At 50.6% G+C, this 17,519-nt stretch overlaps 7 protein-coding genes and 1 non-coding gene across 8 annotated transcripts; 5 read left to right on the forward strand and 3 right to left on the reverse strand.

The window, feature by feature from the left end:
* Positions 1 to 270: 270 nt before the first annotated feature.
* On the forward strand, positions 271 to 919 carry BJX68DRAFT_266662 (uncharacterized protein; the record flags this gene model as incomplete). The annotated part of the gene is made up of 4 exons (XM_071045572.1): positions 271 to 417; positions 485 to 514; positions 598 to 672; positions 791 to 919. 4 exons carry the CDS (start codon positions 271 to 273, stop codon positions 917 to 919), a joined length of 381 nt encoding a protein of 126 aa, XP_070899322.1.
* Positions 920 to 2,529: 1,610 nt separating this feature from the next.
* On the forward strand, positions 2,530 to 4,061 carry BJX68DRAFT_266663 (O-methyltransferase-domain-containing protein; the record flags this gene model as incomplete). Its single annotated transcript, XM_071045573.1, has 5 exons — positions 2,530 to 2,778; positions 2,836 to 2,959; positions 3,028 to 3,151; positions 3,217 to 3,647; positions 3,736 to 4,061. 5 exons carry the CDS (start codon positions 2,530 to 2,532, stop codon positions 4,059 to 4,061), a joined length of 1,254 nt encoding a protein of 417 aa, XP_070899323.1.
* A 996-nt stretch (positions 4,062 to 5,057) lies between these two features.
* BJX68DRAFT_236964 (uncharacterized protein) lies at positions 5,058 to 6,471 on the reverse strand. Its single transcript, XM_071040095.1, has one exon. The coding sequence runs from the start codon at positions 6,053 to 6,055 to the stop codon at positions 5,342 to 5,344; it is 714 nt and encodes a 237-aa protein (XP_070899324.1). The 5' UTR covers positions 6,056 to 6,471; the 3' UTR covers positions 5,058 to 5,341.
* A 233-nt stretch (positions 6,472 to 6,704) lies between these two features.
* BJX68DRAFT_236966 (uncharacterized protein) lies at positions 6,705 to 8,851 on the forward strand. Its single transcript, XM_071040096.1, has 2 exons — positions 6,705 to 7,673; positions 7,751 to 8,851. The coding sequence occupies exons 1-2, from the start codon at positions 7,235 to 7,237 to the stop codon at positions 8,374 to 8,376; spliced, it is 1,065 nt and encodes a 354-aa protein (XP_070899325.1). The 5' UTR covers positions 6,705 to 7,234; the 3' UTR covers positions 8,377 to 8,851.
* Positions 8,803 to 9,135, forward strand: BJX68DRAFT_236968 (uncharacterized protein). The gene has a single exon (XM_071040097.1). It carries the CDS (start codon positions 8,878 to 8,880, stop codon positions 9,034 to 9,036), a length of 159 nt encoding a protein of 52 aa, XP_070899326.1. The 5' UTR covers positions 8,803 to 8,877; the 3' UTR covers positions 9,037 to 9,135.
* A 911-nt stretch (positions 9,136 to 10,046) lies between these two features.
* BJX68DRAFT_266666 (flavoprotein-like protein) lies at positions 10,047 to 10,847 on the reverse strand (the record flags this gene model as incomplete). Its single annotated transcript, XM_071045574.1, has 4 exons — positions 10,047 to 10,148; positions 10,205 to 10,604; positions 10,662 to 10,747; positions 10,821 to 10,847. The coding sequence occupies 4 exons, from the start codon at positions 10,845 to 10,847 to the stop codon at positions 10,047 to 10,049; spliced, it is 615 nt and encodes a 204-aa protein (XP_070899327.1).
* A 1,605-nt stretch (positions 10,848 to 12,452) lies between these two features.
* On the reverse strand, positions 12,453 to 13,283 carry BJX68DRAFT_266667 (uncharacterized protein; the record flags this gene model as incomplete). Its single annotated transcript, XM_071045575.1, has 3 exons — positions 12,453 to 12,909; positions 12,968 to 13,116; positions 13,173 to 13,283. The coding sequence occupies 3 exons, from the start codon at positions 13,281 to 13,283 to the stop codon at positions 12,453 to 12,455; spliced, it is 717 nt and encodes a 238-aa protein (XP_070899328.1).
* Positions 13,284 to 15,349: 2,066 nt separating this feature from the next.
* Positions 15,350 to 15,461, forward strand: BJX68DRAFT_t89. The gene has a single exon. It is a non-coding gene; the product is annotated as a tRNA-Val (tRNA).
* Positions 15,462 to 17,519: the final 2,058 nt, after the last annotated feature.

The raw sequence follows: 17,519 nt of genomic DNA on the forward strand, positions 1-17,519 counted from the left end.
AGTCAAGTAATCGAGGGGATGTGGGAGCCATCCTAGCAAGATGCAAGGGGTGTGGATCATCGATGTGCCCTGTTTTGCCCGACTCGGGAAATAATTCCTGACGTGACGGCGTATTGCACAGATAGGTCAACGCCGCGTCCCTTGAAATCTCTGTCGAAAACCACGTATATAATACAGGCAAGATCTGAATTCCTGCGGGTTTCTTCAAATAACCTCTCATAGCCTCATACTACTCCATATATCCTCTTCGCCCATTCTGAACCACTTGCCATGCCGACGCTTTCTGGGATTTACACCTCGTTCACGGGTCAAACATTGGCCATAGACGAGCATTGCCATCTCAGGGTCATTCACAACGACAAACAAAAAACCAAACTGCGAGCAGATGCCGATTTCTGGCTTTGTGAGGATGATGGGGTCAGTACTCTGCCGGCAACCCCCTACGATCGCCTGAGGCCCCGCACTAACTCCTACCCTCTGTCAGAAAATCGGCAAGTTTGGATCTCCCAAGAAGGTAGTAGATCTCCCGAAAATCTTGTCCTGCATGCTACGCCATGAAGATCATTGGAGCTAATCAGTGCGCCCTTACCTCCGCAGGTGACTCTGCACTGCCAGGGCAAGAATTACCACATCTGGGTCGAACCACGCGGTTTCAGTGATGGTGCTTACGAGGTATGTAAAGCGAACTCAATTTGAATACTTCCCTTGCGATTCACTTTCACACCGCCATTACGCGCCCAGAAATCCATTTTCTGCCCAGATAGCTGACTGCGGTGATACGTGGGGACAGTTCGGACTCATCCCGATCGAGCCCAATGGCCAGTACAGCAACCGATTTCTCGCCCTTAATGCAGCCGGCAATCAGCTCGAGATTCTGTCATCCTGGGCTGAGGCAGCCAAGTTCCGATGCGTGGAGTAATCACCCGTCAGGTCAGGGGTCTTGCAGTCTTGGTTGATCGCTGTTAGTTCCCGTCATTGGACGTAGGGCAAGGCCCCGGCTGCAGAATCACCTCCGTGCATGGGTCTAGACGCGAATAAGAAATAGCTGGGCATCCAATGTATTCATGGAAACGCCTCTAATTTACTGATGATTTGAATCTACTCCGCACTGTTCCTATCAAGGTGTATCCTCCAGAAAGATTGGCTATTCTCCTGTAAGATTCGCAAATCACAATCAGAGGCATAAAACACTTATTCCACAAAAAAGACAAGAAATTCAGTTCTATTCTCATTCGACCTTCAACAGAGCTTATTCTACAAGCTTTTAGTATAACCAGGAGTGAAAAGACGTTTTCCGACAACTTGTTTGTCGAGAATGCTCCAAATCAGGGGTGAAAAACGGCGCCCAAACCCGCCCGAGGTGGATAGGCTTGCGACTCGACTGCGAACTTTTCAATACTCTCTTGTCGAGGCTCTCGGGCCCTAGATGTCTTGGCTCTTTTTTGTCATTGTCATTGGTTAGACATGGATTATGCATATGTATGTCTCGACCGACTGGGGTCCCAGATGCTCATTCTGGTGACTGACATCTTCAATCCTACTGAAGCTCTACGTTCTAGTGGGTGTGGCTCAATCAAACCCAGGCTAATAAATGAAATGGGCTTAGTTAATTACAGGAAGAGCCAGACCTCGACCGATCAATTGCCAAATACCATGACGACGTGAGGTGGCAGGGCAACGGGATGTCATACCATCATCAGAGCTCAAATTCCTGGCGTCGGGCGAGTGATGCTGTGGCTAATCTAATTGATCCATCAATCTACTAACTAAAAGAGTATCTCAAGGTACCTTGGCCCAAATAAACTACTTTTCGGCATGTTTAACATTCGTTCTCAACAGTGGATGGGTCAGAAAAAGCCCTCATGACGCTGGCAAACATGTCTCTATGCAGCCAGCCACTACATCCCCTTTTAGTGGCGCCTTGCCCCTTCGCTATGATGCGCCGGATTGTTCAATGCGAAGGTGCTCTCCCTGCCGCTTCAGTCGGCTGTTCGGCTACAGTTCGCAGCATCAGTCCAGCCGGTCAATCGACACTCCCCTATTCCAACCGTACATTGTCTGGGCATAGAGCTTCATATTCAGGCTCAGTAAGCCCACGGTACAATAGACCCACGCCAAGCTGTACAGCGAATGTACATCCCCAAGAAGCGAGATTATCTCACGCGATCGATCAAATGACGCAGGGGTCTGTATCTAGATCCTCTTCGACTATCCCTTACTTTACTATTTCCTTTTCGAATTGCATGACCATATAATGATGTAAAGTTCCTTGCGCAGCCCCAGATTTAAAGTTTCCATACATATATGCAAGCTCCTTGCTTCCACATCAGTGAACTCACCGGCGGTTGGCACCGAGGATTGATGACACCACACTTGATACTTCTCTGTGACAAGACGCACTTGATACTCCGAACCAAAGCCACATTTTGGGTGATATTTTGTTCAAAAAAGTCCGCAGTCTATTTCTGTCACCTCCTAAAAACTCTATTAACTCGACTTTAACCGGCTCTGCCACCCTGGACAATAACGATGGGATCGCTCGGAGAGTTTGAGCCATCGGACCGCAAAGCTGTCTGCCGTGAAGACCCTGGCCTCAATCTTACCAGTGCACTGGCCAGCTATGTCCAGCATCTCGAAAGAGAGCTTGCCCAATTGCCACCATCTCGGGTGCCCACTTGCAATAACGTCGCCGAAAAGTCAACGATTGTCGCACTCTGCAATCAGGTCATCGCGATGACCATGGACCCGGAGATGTACCTATTCACCACGTCCTTACAGGTACGGCAGGTGTTCACAATGCCATTAGACAGGTTCACTAACTTCTCTCCACGCCAGTTTCACTTCTGTTCGTGCCTGAAAACCGCAGTGGACCTCAGAGTACACGAACACGTTCCCCAACATGGGACGGTCTCTGGCCAGCAATTGGCCAAGGCCGTTGGTGCCGACGAGAAATTGCTAAGTGAGTGTAAAGCACTTATATCTTGGGGAACTTAGAGCATAAAGCTAATCGATCACACAAATCAACAGGGCGAATCATGAGAATGCTGGTGAACAAGAGCATATTTGCCGAGCCGGAACCCGGATTCTACGCCCACACCCCGGTTTCCCTGGTCATTTGTGCGCCAAACATGACGGACCTCCTCAGTCATAGGTTGTTACTGCATCTACGATCTCCTTTAGGTGGCTAGAAATGCTAACTCTCCATGCGCTGAGCAGGCTAGAGGATGGGTTCCGCGCTGCGAGCCGACACGCAGAGGCGCTGGCGAGATTGCAATATCGTGATCCCACCGCGGAGGACATTCTTGGCTTTCAACTTGCCTTCTCAACTACCAGAAACTATTGGGACTATGTGGAGAAGGACGACCCCGAGTGCGGGCAGCGGTTCTCCAAAGCAATGCGGGCAGTGACAGTGAACAAGCTGGGGGATGTTCCCAAGCTGTACCCGTTTAACAAGCTTGTGGACGATGGTGGAGTGATTGTTGATGTCGGGGGCGGAATGGGGCAGGTTGCACAGAGCATTCTCTCTCACTGGCCTGGACTCGGGCTGGAGTGTATTGTTCAAGACAAGTTCGCAATCAAAAGTGGGAGTACGCCTCCCAGCTTGGAGATGCAGACTTACGATTTTTTCTGCCCACAGCCGGTTAAAGGTATGGCAAACCCAGTCCCTGCAGTGCTTTGCGTGATCGTGATAGAGAAGCGCCCCAAATATATGTCTCCAAGCTCAGTCGGCATTAGGAGCTGCAGCGTATCTGTTCCGCCATATATTCCATGATTGGCCGGACGATGCCTGCATAAAGATCTTGAAGAACACCGTGGAGGCATTGAACCCCCACCGGAGCCGGATACTAATCTGCGATCAAATCATGGAGGAAAAGAACCCATCCGCAGCGGCCGTGCTTTACGACATCGATATGATGTGTTTGTATGGCGGCAAAGAGAGGACCTTATCGGAATGGGAGGCATTGTTGAAGGCTGCAAATCCGAAGCTGCAGATAAAGAATGTATTCAGGAGCCCTAATCAGGTCTCGGGTATTCTTGACGTGCGACTTTGCTGCGCTTAATCGGCGCGTACTCAAAGCTCCTGATTGAAGGCATGCTGAGCAAACGGAGCGAGCCTTGGACCTGCCAATCCGTTCCTACGGAGTCAAGTATCTCTGTTTCCGCAGTACGTATCGTTGTCGGTTATTCTGAGCGGCGATGCCTAAAAAAGGTGCAGCCATCACCTGGTCTATCTGTTAGTTAGGGATTCTTACGGCCTTTGGCCGGTATATCTTCGAATCTCTTTCGTCTGCGACAACTACTTCAGCCGTAAAGGCGTGGGTAGCTCTTGTGAGGCAGGGTAAAATTAGTGTGAAAGAATAGAATGGACCTAGAGGGTATTAAAATTAAAGTCTAATATTTTATGAAGCAATTGAGTTTTGATATAGGATACTGAGTTATAAAACTAAGCTTGGCAGTTAACCTCCGTTACCGTTTCCAAGTTGTCAAAGCTATGTAAGAGAATTTCGTTGTGTAGGTGTAATAGGGACCGGGGTTTTGCTTCGGTCCCCAAAAGTCTGGCTGAAGAAGAGAGCGGCATTAGATGTCTCCTTGCTGAAGCTGTCCTGGACTCCAGGTGTGAAGGACGTGAGTAAACCTGCGAATGATGGGGATTGATGCGAAAGATGCAGCATCCATGAGCAGGAAGGAAGAGTGGAAGACCAAAAACCCCTGTCTGCGCTCCAGTGGTGCCTCGTATTCCACGTGACCTCATTGACTGATGATGGATCCCAACACTCTCCATTTCGCCCTGATTCTAGTAGGCGGTGGTGTTGAATGTTGGTTGTGTCACTGTCGACTGGCATCTAATAGGTGCAACGATTGCAATTTTCCATCCGCTGAATAAAAATGTCGAACATGGAAGAAAACTATCAAATTCCCCACCACTTCACTGGGACGCCTACCAGATAGATTTGCGGCTATCACGCAAACTTGTGCACCAACCAACGAAAGTTCAATACTGGTATTTATAAACGCAGGAGATCCTCCAGGTACTCTCACTTGGCAACCATGTAAATGGCCGCCATAATTAGACTAGGGAATCAGGGGGATTGTTTAACCTGAATACGCTCGCGTTCTTGAGGCTTATGAAATGATTTGCCTGGAAACGCTTATGACGATTCCTGCAATAAAACTCCCGCGGCTCTCTTCTACAAACACTCAATAGAGACAGAAGTTGGGTCAACACGTGAGACAGTTTAAAGATAGCGAAGGATAAAGACGGCCCCAGATACGAAGACGAGCGTGCCAGGTCCGCCATGTTCGCGGAGCAGGCTACGTACGGCCCCCGCCGAGGCCGGGCTCAGCCTGCCCGTTCCCGTTCGAATTTCCGCCGCAGCTTCTCCTGAATGAGCCGCTCGACCACCTCCCCAGGAGCCTCCTCGTAATCATAGTCGATATGGCCGCGGTCGTAGTCGAGGAAGAAGGTGGTGTGCACCCACCCAGGCTTCGAGAAGCTGTATTCCTCCTGGTGGCAAGTCTGCCCCATGTGGTAGGTACGCAGGAACCCCGCCGGGTTGGATCCCGACCACCGCGAGCTTGTCATGACGAAGTACTTGAGATCATGTGCATCCGCAATATGCGTCTGATTCACTGGCGCTTGCACTTGCAGCACCAAGGACAACATGGCCTGTGTGCAGCGCCTCAGGTCCTGCAGGGCTCTCTCAACATCGTTGCTAGTGAGCGGCCACTTGAGGATGCGAAAACCAACGCGGCTCAACGCCATTCGGGTTATCCCAGGAGACAGTTCCTGCTCTAGCCGTTGGAGCGATGACAGGCTATGCTGGATTGCGATAATCAGCTCCTCGGAGCCCTCGAAACGACTGCTATTAGGGCCGTTGAGCAGTTTCGCAAGGTCCTCTGAGACAGCCTTCAGATTGGTCGCCTCTTGATGCAGGTGATGGATGTCGTCGTTGGTGTTCCTGGCATGCTTGGAATACTGGAGGCAGAGCGAGGTGACTTTGTCTGATATGTTGGTGGCAGCAGTGACCTTGGAATCAAAATCTGGCAGCTGCATGGTATCCACTCGCTGTTTGGGCTTCGACGGTTAACAAGGCACGGCACAGAATGGCGATCCGGGTCTCAGCTGTGCATCGCACACTAATCGCGGATCATGTTAATTCCGCTGATACGAGAAGGTTGTGATCAGGCAGTCTGCCAAGCGCCCATTCGGATACCGCGAGGAACCTGGGCAAGGAAATTTCACCTTTAGCTACAGAGCGCACCGTTTCTAGAAGACAGCGTGCCACCACTGGGGTTTGTACTGTATCGTGCGACTCTTGTGATATTTGGCCTTGCGCTGTATGCTCCTGTTTCGAACTATTGAAGAGGAGGGTAATTCTAGTTGTTTGTGTGGAACAGCGATCTCAAATGGATCTCCGCCTTCGATCTGTGATGTGTAATGCGCTCAGCCTTTTTTGTCCATATTTGTGATAGGATGGCGTGATTAGAAACGAAAATGTTGAGGCTGAAAGAGCGGACGGAGATGCATTTCCGCTGCTGTGGGAATAGAAGCAGCGTGAGTCATGCGGAGATACGTCGGAGAGCGACTCGGGACCTGGATTTAGACTCTGGGCCATGCACCGTGGTCTTTCATTTCGGCCCCCTCAGTCGAGGTTAGTAGATAGTTGGGGGCAACGCAGGCAACGATCAATAAGCGCTACTACGGCTCCTCGGCCCGCATTTCGCACTTCGCATTTGATTGTTCGCTCCACCCCACGTACGTTGGGGACAGGTGTTCTTCTTGTGAGAGTATTGGTGTTTATGGATCTGTCATGAGGGTTGGGGCACAGGTAGCAGCACTGCCATTGAGTTCGGTTTCTGGGTCGATAGCGAACCCCTGGTATTCGAAGGGTCGCGGTGGAATCGGCAGGAGTCCAAATGGACTCAGGGCGACTCGGAATGGCGGAACCAGAGCGCGCCCCGCGGCGATAAACCTTTGGTTGTGGGAGTTCGTCCACTAATAAAAGCAAGAGCCCAAACATTTTCTTACTCAGCCCGCCGTTGTCCTCAAAGTTTCACCTATCATTCAGCTTCCCCACGCCGCGCCAAGCGGTTCGTGGTGCGGACTGCTCTTGGTAAAAAGGATCTGACACTGCATCACCTGGCAGATTCTTACCTAAGTTAGTACGCCCGATCGTCAATCCATAGTGATGCGAGCGTGGCAGGTCACCTACCTACAGTGGACGTCCATACCATGGCGGATAAGAAACCCGATACGCACAGCAACGAATTGATATTTGTGAATGCTCCCAAGCTCACTAGTCGGCCCAGAAACCCGGATGAAGCTCCCAGCGCGCGATCCACTTTGATCCGGCACGCAATACGGAGAAAGAAGGCTGATTTGGCAAGGCAGCTCCTGGACACGTCCGCGTGTAACTTGCAGGTGTTGTTAAATCCTGCGGTGTTTGGCAAGGACAATCCTGAAAGGAAGGAAGAGTTGGCGGTAGTCGTGACACCGCGCCACCAACGCGCAGACGCATCCGAACTTCAACAAGGGGAAATTGTTGACACCCAGTCATTGCCGGAGGTGCGGATACCCAGCCCGCACAGTCTTCTCAGCGCCGCTCGTTCTGATCCGTTCTCGCCTTGGGATATCGAGCTCCAGTCGTACGGTCATGAAGTCTTGGATTACTGTAAGTTCGTCGCCATTACGGTCTAGATACCAATGGTATTGGTATATTGGCGTATTGGACTCACGCATAGTTACTAGGTGTGCGGGACTTTTGGCCAGCATTTCGAAACAAGGAATATGCCGACATATGTTATCGCACTCGTTTCCAACAACCCAGCAAGCTTCTCGTCTACTCCGTCCTCTGGGCAGTGGCAGTCCATCTCGACTTCAACCGAGGCGCTTCCCCATACCTAGAGTCTGCAAAATGCCTGCGATATTTTGACATAATGCTGCAGATGGTTCAGGACGAGCTTGCACTCTCGACGGCAGCCACAGTTTCTGATGAAGCTCTCCTTGCTGTTCTATATATTGCCGTGAACTACAAGGTCGCAGGGCGGGTAGTGAGGGATTCCAGCCCATTCACGCCACCGGGGTTAGGGATCCATCATGTGGATATCTTTGGAACTGGCGAGTTCCATCCGCTGCACTGGGAGGCGTTGAAAGATCTAATTCATGGAAGAGGGGGTCTCGAGACGATTCAGATGACGAGCTTGCCTTGGCTTGTTACAATGGCAGACCTATTCCATGCAGTTGGATGCCTGGAAAAGCCCGCCTATCCACTTCTAGACTCGACCGGCAAACCCATCGTCTATTCTCCGCCCTGGCATGCGTTAAAGGGCTTCCTCAACCTCGTCGCCCTCTGGACAGCGGCTTCGCGCAACTAGGACTGCTGGCACCCCCGGTCCACCAATCAATCATAGAGACCTTCCAAGACATCGCCGCGTATTCACACTGCCTCGATATCCTCTCACACCGAGAATCCTACAACCTTGACGAATTGGGCGATTGCCGCGACATCATCCATCACCGACTGATGAACCTTCCGGACGACAAAGTCCTGTGCGAGTCCATAATGGAGCTTTCAGGCGACCCCAACCCTCCTTTCGAGGCGCAGCATCGAACCCGATTCACATATCTGTTCCTCCGCTCCGCGGTCCTCCTTTACATAATCCACGTTACATTCCCGTTACCGCGCCCGGTCTCTGCTCAGACAACGTCTCCTCGGCGAACTCGCATCGCATTTTGCGAAACTAGGCGGGGACTTTCCACGCCAGGTCCCGGTGGAGCTGTATCTCTGGCCCGCGGTCATCGCCGCCATAGCTGCCCGGGACGAACCGTGCCGTGCTCTTTTTGTCGGGATAATTCGCAGGTTATGCTGTTTGAGGATGATTGTTACATATGATGAGTTTCTTGCTACTATGCGGTCGTTTGCGTGGGTTAGTTGCGCTTGTGAGAAGGGGGCGTGTGGAGTCTGGGACGAGGTGAGGTTTTCCGGACAGGAGCGACCGGCTTGCTCCTCCACCCTGCGTTCGCGTGAGATGTGATACGAATTGAATAGGCACCTTGTCTGTATGCGCAAACCCATAACCTGATCTCTTTTATTCTAAGGATACCCAAGGTATCTAGAACACTTACTAATATACTAGACTAAGTATTATAATAATAATTGCCTAATCTACTATAAAGCTAAACTAGGGGAAGAAGTTCGCCTACGATAGCGTGAAGCTCATCCTAGCGCGCTTGCTGTGGCGCTATGACTTGACGATCGATGAAGAGTCTATCAGTGGTAAGAAGGATAGCTGGATCGATGCACACCGTGCGTATGTTTCGTGGCATGTGCCACCATTGCATGTCAAAGTAATCCCTAGGCGTTAGGGGGAAAACAAAACGGATCATCAATCTGGTCCGGTATTATTCTTATGGCCGGCACTACTAGCATTGCTTGAACCAAGCAATTGGTATACGGCTATACTAGTTAAATCTGGAGTGTTGTTAATTCTACCATAAGGCGGGCGCGATGCATCCCCTTGTACGCTGGTAATGGTGCTCCTGCCCTTTTTACAGAGCCCCGCCACATCACACCTTCCCAAACTCTTGGCCTGATGGAAATGCATTTTCAGATAGTTACCTGAATAGTAATACCCATCTTTCCTTCCATGTATGGGATCGTCCGCATGGTTGCAACTTTCTTCGCAGGGTGTGGTTGCTAGTCGTTCCTTCCAATACTAGAATCCTTTGAGAGACAGGTGCTACGAGCAGGAGGCGGCATAACTCAATTCTCTGGTCCAGACTTTGCATGTGTACCCTTCTAATAGAAATTACAAGAGCTGGATAACTCTTGCAAGACACTCGCCCAGATAAACATCATGCCCACCGGAGACTGGTAAGACGACCAGAACATGGTTACACAAGCAAGTGATCAAAGCACATTACACTTTCTGGGAAGTCCGCATGGTCCCCTCTGGTGGTCATCATTTTCTTCCGTAGCTGTCCTTGCTGTCTTCTGTTGTTGCGCTGGCGGCTCTGTAGTATGGGCCTTGTCTCTACCATGCAGTCACTCAAAGTTGACACGAGACAAATGTTCCCAAAAGGACCTGCCCTGGGTCTCAGCGATCTGAAGCTCGAGCTCGCTTGGCTGGCGAGAGCCATCGGCACCCTGGAGAAGAAAAGTCAACGCTAGCTCTATAAATGGAATAGACGTGAAACCCGTACTGCAAAAGTCCCCGCACCCCAGGCACTGCCACCATGGACCTCATCGAGGTTGGAGAGAAGCGGAAACGCAGTTTTATAGCCAAACGGCACATAAATAAACCCATGATGGGTGAGTGTACTCATAGCAGCCAGGGCGGTCGACTCCTGGCCACCGCCAAGAGTGCCAGTCGAGACGAACAGACCCGCATACTTGCCGAAAAAGCCACCAGATGCCCAGATCCCACCCGTGCGATCCCAGAATGCCTTCCACTGCGCGGGGAAGTTACCATAGCGCGTTGGAATGCCCAAAAGGACAGCGTCATATGCAAGAAGCTGATCAGGCTTCTTTAGCACGGGGACGGAGGACTTGGGTGGGGCATGCATTTTGGCAAGCACTTCATCTGATAATGTCTCCTCAATCCTAATAACTGATGATCAGTCCAAGAAGAGTCAATTTCTGTGTATTGAAGAAACATACTGATAAAGGTCGGCGGTGCCACCAGCTGCCTGGATACCCTTGAGCTCGGCGTGGGCCAGCTTTTCAATATGGCCATAAAGCGAATACTAGGCACATCCAAGAATCAGCGGGTTATTCATCCGTTACGAGGATCGAGTAGGGTTGTGCGGTGCCACGTACAAAGAGAATAGCGACCTTGGGAGCCATTTTGATAACCAACACGTTGAGGGGCGGGAGAGGCGACAAGTGTCAGAAAGATGGGGTGTGGCCCAAAGAAGACTCTAAATATTCGAGGTGGGATAAAGAGCGTAACAGTCGAGTTTGTGGTGTCGTCATCGAGTACGGATGCAGATTGCAACGCCTACAGAAACCCGAAAAACAGTGGAGCAATTATCTGACCCGCAATTGATGATCTGTGACTCGGGAAAACAAAAAGGAAATCACGCTTACTTTTTTTAGATAGGCTTGTCCTACTGCAAGCCTCTGATTTCATTAATAAGGCTTAGAGGTGAAGGCTGAGGATAATTCTCTGACATCACCCCCAAATCAACATATAATTTTATCCTTTCTCTTATGGGCATATATCGGACTTGAAGCGCCCGTCCCCATTGGTTGTTTCGGCCATTGGTCTTTCCCAGTGCCTGATTTATTTTGCCAAGGTGCATTGGGATTTGATGTCAAAGACACTTTGCTATAAATATCACTATCTAGATTGACTCAAAGCTTCCACTAGTCTTACTGAAATTGAATTGTTGGGCAGTACGCTTACACACTTGTTGGACGCGGCAGTTCCACTCGTCAAAGCAAAGGCAAAATGGATCTGAGGTCTACAAGGACCCTATCCCGTTACTGCAACTTTCCACCAGCTCATCACCAGTATCTGATCGCCCAGGTCTTTCTCGCCCTGTCTCTCGCATGATACTGCACGGCGACCCACCATCAAGGACAAGGAAACGGTGTTGTTGAGTTGCTTGGGAATGAATGGTTTCATAAAGACGTTTTATGCTACGCCCACTACGCAATTGGCAGAATTCCTGACTGCCGTTAAACAGCGTCAAAAGGAGCTGGCGGCACGGTTTGATCACCTCTTCTTAAAAACAGCCATCACCCCGGCAATACATTATACTATTCATTGTCTTTTGCCAGTGGGTAAGCTCCCGCTCTATTTCCCTTCCTTGCAAGCAAGATCGAGGATTCTAATGTTGCGGCACTTTCTTATTTCCTGCAGATCGCAAAGGGAAAATACTTTATGGAGCAGCCAGCGGTCTCTACATCTTAGACGCGGCACCAAGAAGTCTTGGACATCAAGCACGTCAAACAGATCGAGCCATTCCTCGATGGCGGATACCTGCTGCTGGCCAATCGCAGGCTCCTGTTTTACACGGCAGATAGTATTCTTGAGCATAAGAATGGATCAACCAAAGGGTCACCTTGTTCATAACGGGGTCATTGACTTGTGAAAATCTGGCAGAGCCCTGGTCGCGTGTTAGTCTGCGCCGTGGAACCTCCCCGCGTTCAACCACAATCCATGTTTACACGATGGATAGAACTGGACCTGGAGGGGGGATGCAACAGCATACAATACTTTTCAGGGTCGGTTAGATATTGCGTCTGCTGCTTCCTTCTCTTCCTTTCCTTGTCCAGAACCCAGTAAGCGTCAGTAACTGGCTCATTCTCAAAAACAGAAATACAATATCCCCACACAGACATACTCGGTCCACTTCCTCCGGTCGGCGCTGTGCATTGGCTGCGCCCGCGGGTTCCTAGTCCTCAGCCTGGAGACAGCAGCAGCAGCAGTCACCCAGTCTCTCCTCAACCAATCAGACCAAAGCCTTGATTTTGCCACGCAGAAGCCAAGAAGTGGCCGAGCCTGTTGTACCTCGCACACAGGTTCATGCACTCGTTTAGGCTGGCCACAACCTGGTTGACGAGGTCTGGGAATTGCGCTTCGTGCACGACGCGGGCGTTGCACGCTTTTCGGAACTGGTATGTTGCTGTTGAGTCGGAGGTGACAGAGTACAGTGTGTTGTTTGACGAGGGGCAGTCGCGGTAGAGGACCACGGTTTCGTTGTTGATTGTGCCGCGCGAGGCGGTTACGAGTGTCTCGGAGAGGGTTGTTGGTGCCGGTGTTGGTGGTGTCTGTGTTGCAGACGGCGTTGCAGATTCTGATATGACTGTAGTCTCCGTGACAGCCTCGTTCGAGTTGTGCGACAGCCCGACACCAAGCCCAGTCCCAGTCCCGCTGCAGCTAGAATCACGACTGCGGCGGCTACCAGGATCCAGAATGTTGTCTTGTTTATCCCACCAATCCGTTCTCTTTCTGGTACGTCTTGTGGTTCGATCGCTGGGGGATTCCACGGGTGCAGGCCAACGTGCAGGTATAGGGCTCTTTGGCTCGCCGGCTCGAGGTCCGAGTATTGACCGGAAGGGGAAGAAATGACTTCAAGACCAGAGGAGAGGGTTGAGCCTTCCATTTCTAGAGTTCCGTATTAGTCAAGACAAGCATATTGGGCTGGATCATGAAGGGCTCACCGTGCCGTGGTGGTGCGCATGTTCGTAAAGAGCATCTCCTCGCAGTTCCGGGACACCAGGGGATTTATCAAGTCTAAAGGAGAATCCCTCAGCCTTTTGCGCCGCAGCCATGTTCGCATGTTTGTCTAATGCAGAACTTGGCAAAGGCTATAACAATTATCATTGGACCGGAATCACCGGGCAGCAGTGTGCTGACATCGAAGCCTTGACGCTGGCACTGGAGGTCAAACAGCTGACTGCATGATGGGCGAAATCCGAGACTGAATGCCTCTGCCTACAGGGGCGTTTTTGACTGCCAATGAGATACCAGAATCTGGCGTTCCGGGTGTTAATCCTGCGTTAGCATACAAAGGATTTGTGCTCCTGCAGACGAGCCTGCACTTAATGCAACACCCTGGTTTGCTGGCTCGGAGTGCGAACAGGATCGTCACATTGAGAATCCGTCAGTATCTACTGCCCGTCATTGGTCGCGGCTATTATTATCTTGCAGTGTATCAACTCCTGCAGGGATGAACACTTGTAGGACCTGCTTGTTTAATATCAACAATCCATGCAGCACTCGATGTGACCTGTTTTAATGTCGACGATGCAAGGACGTGGCGGTGGCAGAGGTACAAAAAGCCAGGGTTTGGAACAAATTCGAGGAACCTTTCGAGCAGAGAGGCCGCGAGCGGTAGTTATGTCTTTGGCGATTATCGTACAAGCGAGAATACGCGTAGCCGGTGGTTCCAGGGTGACACTCAACCCCATCCTCAGACCACCTGCAACTCTGCTCACCTGCCGTGGCTGCGACTCGAGGTGCGTCATAGGTTGCCGGTACATGTGAGTTAGAAAACATCTGATGATCTATAAGTGCTGGCCTGGCATTTGTTTCTCTATCAGGTCTCGCTTGTGGCGCAGATGTTCCTGTAAAAGGTATTGGTTCCCATTGCCTCGCTGCTCTTCGGGAAGTCGTGGCTTTTAGAGTGCTTTTAGAGAATCATTTGCAGAGCTTCTACGTATTCAGAAGCGTCCTATAAACATCATCATTAGTACCAGAGCCAGTGCCCTTCAGCATTTAACTGACTAAGGATAGGAACATCCAGATCTTCTAGATTATGCGTTACTTTCTTACCTTCTTGTCTGCATGGTCCAGAAACTGATTTATATTCATAACCTCCTTGATATCCGATGTTTATAGCGAGTGCCATATGAAGGGAAAGTTCACAGTCGTGGAAACTACGATTAGCAAGGCAGGTACAACCTTGAATCGTGCGAAGGGTTCCCAAGATTGGAAGGCACGATGGATGCCGGGTTGCTGCCCAGGCAACCTAACCATCTCACATTTGCCTCCTCTACCGGAGGTTGATTGTCTAGGAAGGTGCGATGTGGCTTTGCAGGAACGGCAGGCACACCATTGCCGGGGTGAGTAACTACTGGTCCCCAGTTAGGGCTGGGATGATGATTTTCATGCATCGGTTGATTGGAACTACCCTTACCCACCTTTTGGGATGGATCTGAGAAGAGCAGCCCTAGTATAGAATGAAATTGAAGTCGGGCTAGGTCTATACGGCCGGTGAATGGGGCTACGCGCCCAATCGAAGGGCATTGGAATAGCCCGGGCCATGCCCGCCCTCTCTCGCTAGTTCATTCTCAACAAATAGACACTCTTAGCTGGGCACATCAGGGATCGCATTTTCTCTATATCCTCGCTGGCGAGTGATGATTTTAGGAAGGAGCGATCGGGAGGATTGCCTCTGGCGCCTTTCGTATCCACGTGCCTAGACGGTATAGTGCACCTTCACTGCCACTTTGGCTCCGAGTGAGGTAAAAACGCCGTTAAATGCAGGATCTTCCCTGATATGGGCACTGCTAATCCTTCTCTCGGAGATGGAGCACGTGAATCAGCGAGGTTCTCGGATTTGCTTGCCGACATGTGGCGGTATTATATATATCTGTCGCACTGGGGGAAAGGTTGCGCACGATTCCGCCAATATCGCGTCTTATATGCGCAAAATGCACATGAAACAACGATAAATATATAAATAACTCGTGCTCCTTTATGATAAACGCAGAAACCCAGTCTGTAGCCTGTCTGTACCACTCATGCTCCCCAAGCTGCTCCGCGGCTCAACTGATCCTGCGCAGGTCCGCATTTTGTACATAAGTGCAATTACAAAAGGGCTTCTTCAACAATTAGTCGCGTGGTCTAATGGTCATGATTTTCCGTTAACACGTGATCAGATATCTGATTGCTTCTACAATTCGTAGATGCCGGAACGGTTCCCGGTTCGATCCCGGGCGTGACTAAATCTTTTTGTCTCTTGGAAATTTTTATGCCTTCTCCAACATACACTTTGGGTTTCAAAACCTCCTTCTCGAGGTGTCTCTGCCTACCCCCTCCGGCCACACCACACCGCGAGAATCCAATCGTATCTATAATATAGAATCAATCGTCCTCAACTTTGCAAATTCCCACTAACAAAGACAACCAAAACCGCCGCATATGCCGCCGACGCCGCAAAAGCCTCTGCGCGACCCGTATTCGTCAAAAGACCCACGCACAATGCAAAAGCCACCGTATACGCCGCGACAATCCCCAGCCTCTTCTTGGGACCCTCCACGTAGTAGAGGTTGAAGATGGATCCAAAGAGCATTGCTGCGGCGAGGATGATGTTCAGGATGGCTGCGACGACTGCGATGCGGGTTGAGGAGAGGTAGGCGAGGGCTGTCATGTTCCTTGCTGTGCGGTTTCTGGATCTGTCGAGGAAGAGGAGTGGGCAGTGGTCGCGGAGGAAAGACGTGATGCGGTCCTCGGCTCTGGGGCGGACGAGCGCGACGAGGTCGTCGCGGGTGTTGTAGAGGGCTTCGCTGTTTCCCTGCAGGATTGAGACGCCGCTCGCTGACGAGCCACCCCCGACTCCGTGGAACTGGTTCCTGAAGGCTTCGTGGGTCCGTTTCGATGGTCTCGGCATGGAGAGGAGGGCCGAGTCCAGCAGGATGGTCTCCTTGTACTCCCTCAACGTCGTCCAAAGCGAAGCCGACTTCCGAGCAAAGCTTGATGACGAGGATGCCCGTGAACAGCACGTCCACAAACACACGAAGCTCGCGATTCACCAGCTTTTTGAACCAGAGAGGTCCAGGCTCCTCGAGGCGGAGAATATGAGACATCGCCAGTATCTTGAAGACCGCGAGAGAAGAGAACGGGAGCACTCTGCGAGAGTGGCCATACAGCCAAGCATGATATCTACTTGCTAGGTCAGCGGACAATAAGTTAGAATATCTTTTCATCGGGGGTTAGCAAGTTCCTCTACCACTCATCATCCATCGTCTTGGGTCTCGGGACTATTTTCGGTAAAATATTGTATTATCGGGCATACTTGGAGGTGGGGCAATTTCGAGCGAGAATCAATGTACTGCACAGAAGAAATGAATGAATACAAGACAGATTATTTGCATTGAAGTATCCAGGTAGCAGAATAATGGACGATAAGGTTGATGATGGTGAGTTCGAATAGGTTCGAAGCGAGATGAGGTTCTTATGAATGTCGTTGGCGATCCTTCGCCCCTTCCCTAACAGTACTTGATCTACTCCTTTGTATACCCCGCGCCTCGACATACACACACTGTTCCAGTGCTGGCTCATGACATAGACTTCTTTTTGTCGTCCAATTACGAAAGTGCATCATGGTAAGAATGCCCCATGATAGTTACTTCATCTACCATAGTTCAAGCAAGCTGACTATAGGCTTCATCCGTATGGCGATCCACCCTGTCTCTAGTGAACAAGCGAGTGATGCAACTCTAGTATGCCTACTGGCTAAATGGCCAGAGCCACGATGAAATACCGACGAATCACTGGGTGCTGCTCCTGTGCCATCCATTAGGAGCAAAACAGAATAGCTCCGCTACATAGATAAGTTGCAATCACACGCATTGCCACTCACGGGTATTCCGATCTTTGGGTTCCACCAAGGCAGCGCTGGTTTCCCGATAAATATATTATTTGATGAGGATTGAGTCTAGAAATGCGGGTGTCTATCCGTTTCCTTCTCACACGCAAGATCATAGTGCTGGTGATCTGGTTAACTCCTGGACCGAAGGACGCCAGGGTGCCTGCCTCGATACCCGGCCCTTCCGACCGCTCTGGACTGCCCAAGTGAGGCTTGGGAAAACGGTCAAGGCAGATAATCGCCTTGCATTCCTCATATGCTTCTTGTAGATTAGAACAAACAGCCTGATTCAATCAGTTCTCTGCCTTGTGAGCCTTACACCCGCAGAATATGCGCTATTCGCCTCGAAGGATTGTGATCCTTGACTGGCTGGGTAATTTCGTCAAGATTAAATACGAGTAAGCAACTCTATCTG

Source organism: Aspergillus pseudodeflectus (genome assembly GCF_044049435.1).
Source record: "Aspergillus pseudodeflectus strain CBS 756.74 chromosome Unknown BJX68scaffold_20, whole genome shotgun sequence".
In the NCBI taxonomy this organism is placed as follows: Eukaryota; Fungi; Ascomycota; class Eurotiomycetes; order Eurotiales; family Aspergillaceae; genus Aspergillus; species Aspergillus pseudodeflectus.

Excerpts from the sequence above, each read along its gene's own strand:
- BJX68DRAFT_236964 (XM_071040095.1), bottom strand. The coding sequence starts at position 6,055 with ATGCAGCTGCCAGATTTTGATTCCAAGGTCACTGCTGCCACCAACATA.
- BJX68DRAFT_236966 (XM_071040096.1), top strand. The coding sequence starts at position 7,235 with ATGGCGGATAAGAAACCCGATACGCACAGCAACGAATTGATATTTGTG. Across the intron at positions 7,674-7,750 it reads TCATGAAGTCTTGGATTACT|GTGTGCGGGACTTTTGGCCA; the intron begins GTAAGTTCGTCG and ends CATAGTTACTAG.
- BJX68DRAFT_236968 (XM_071040097.1), top strand. The coding sequence starts at position 8,878 with ATGATTGTTACATATGATGAGTTTCTTGCTACTATGCGGTCGTTTGCG.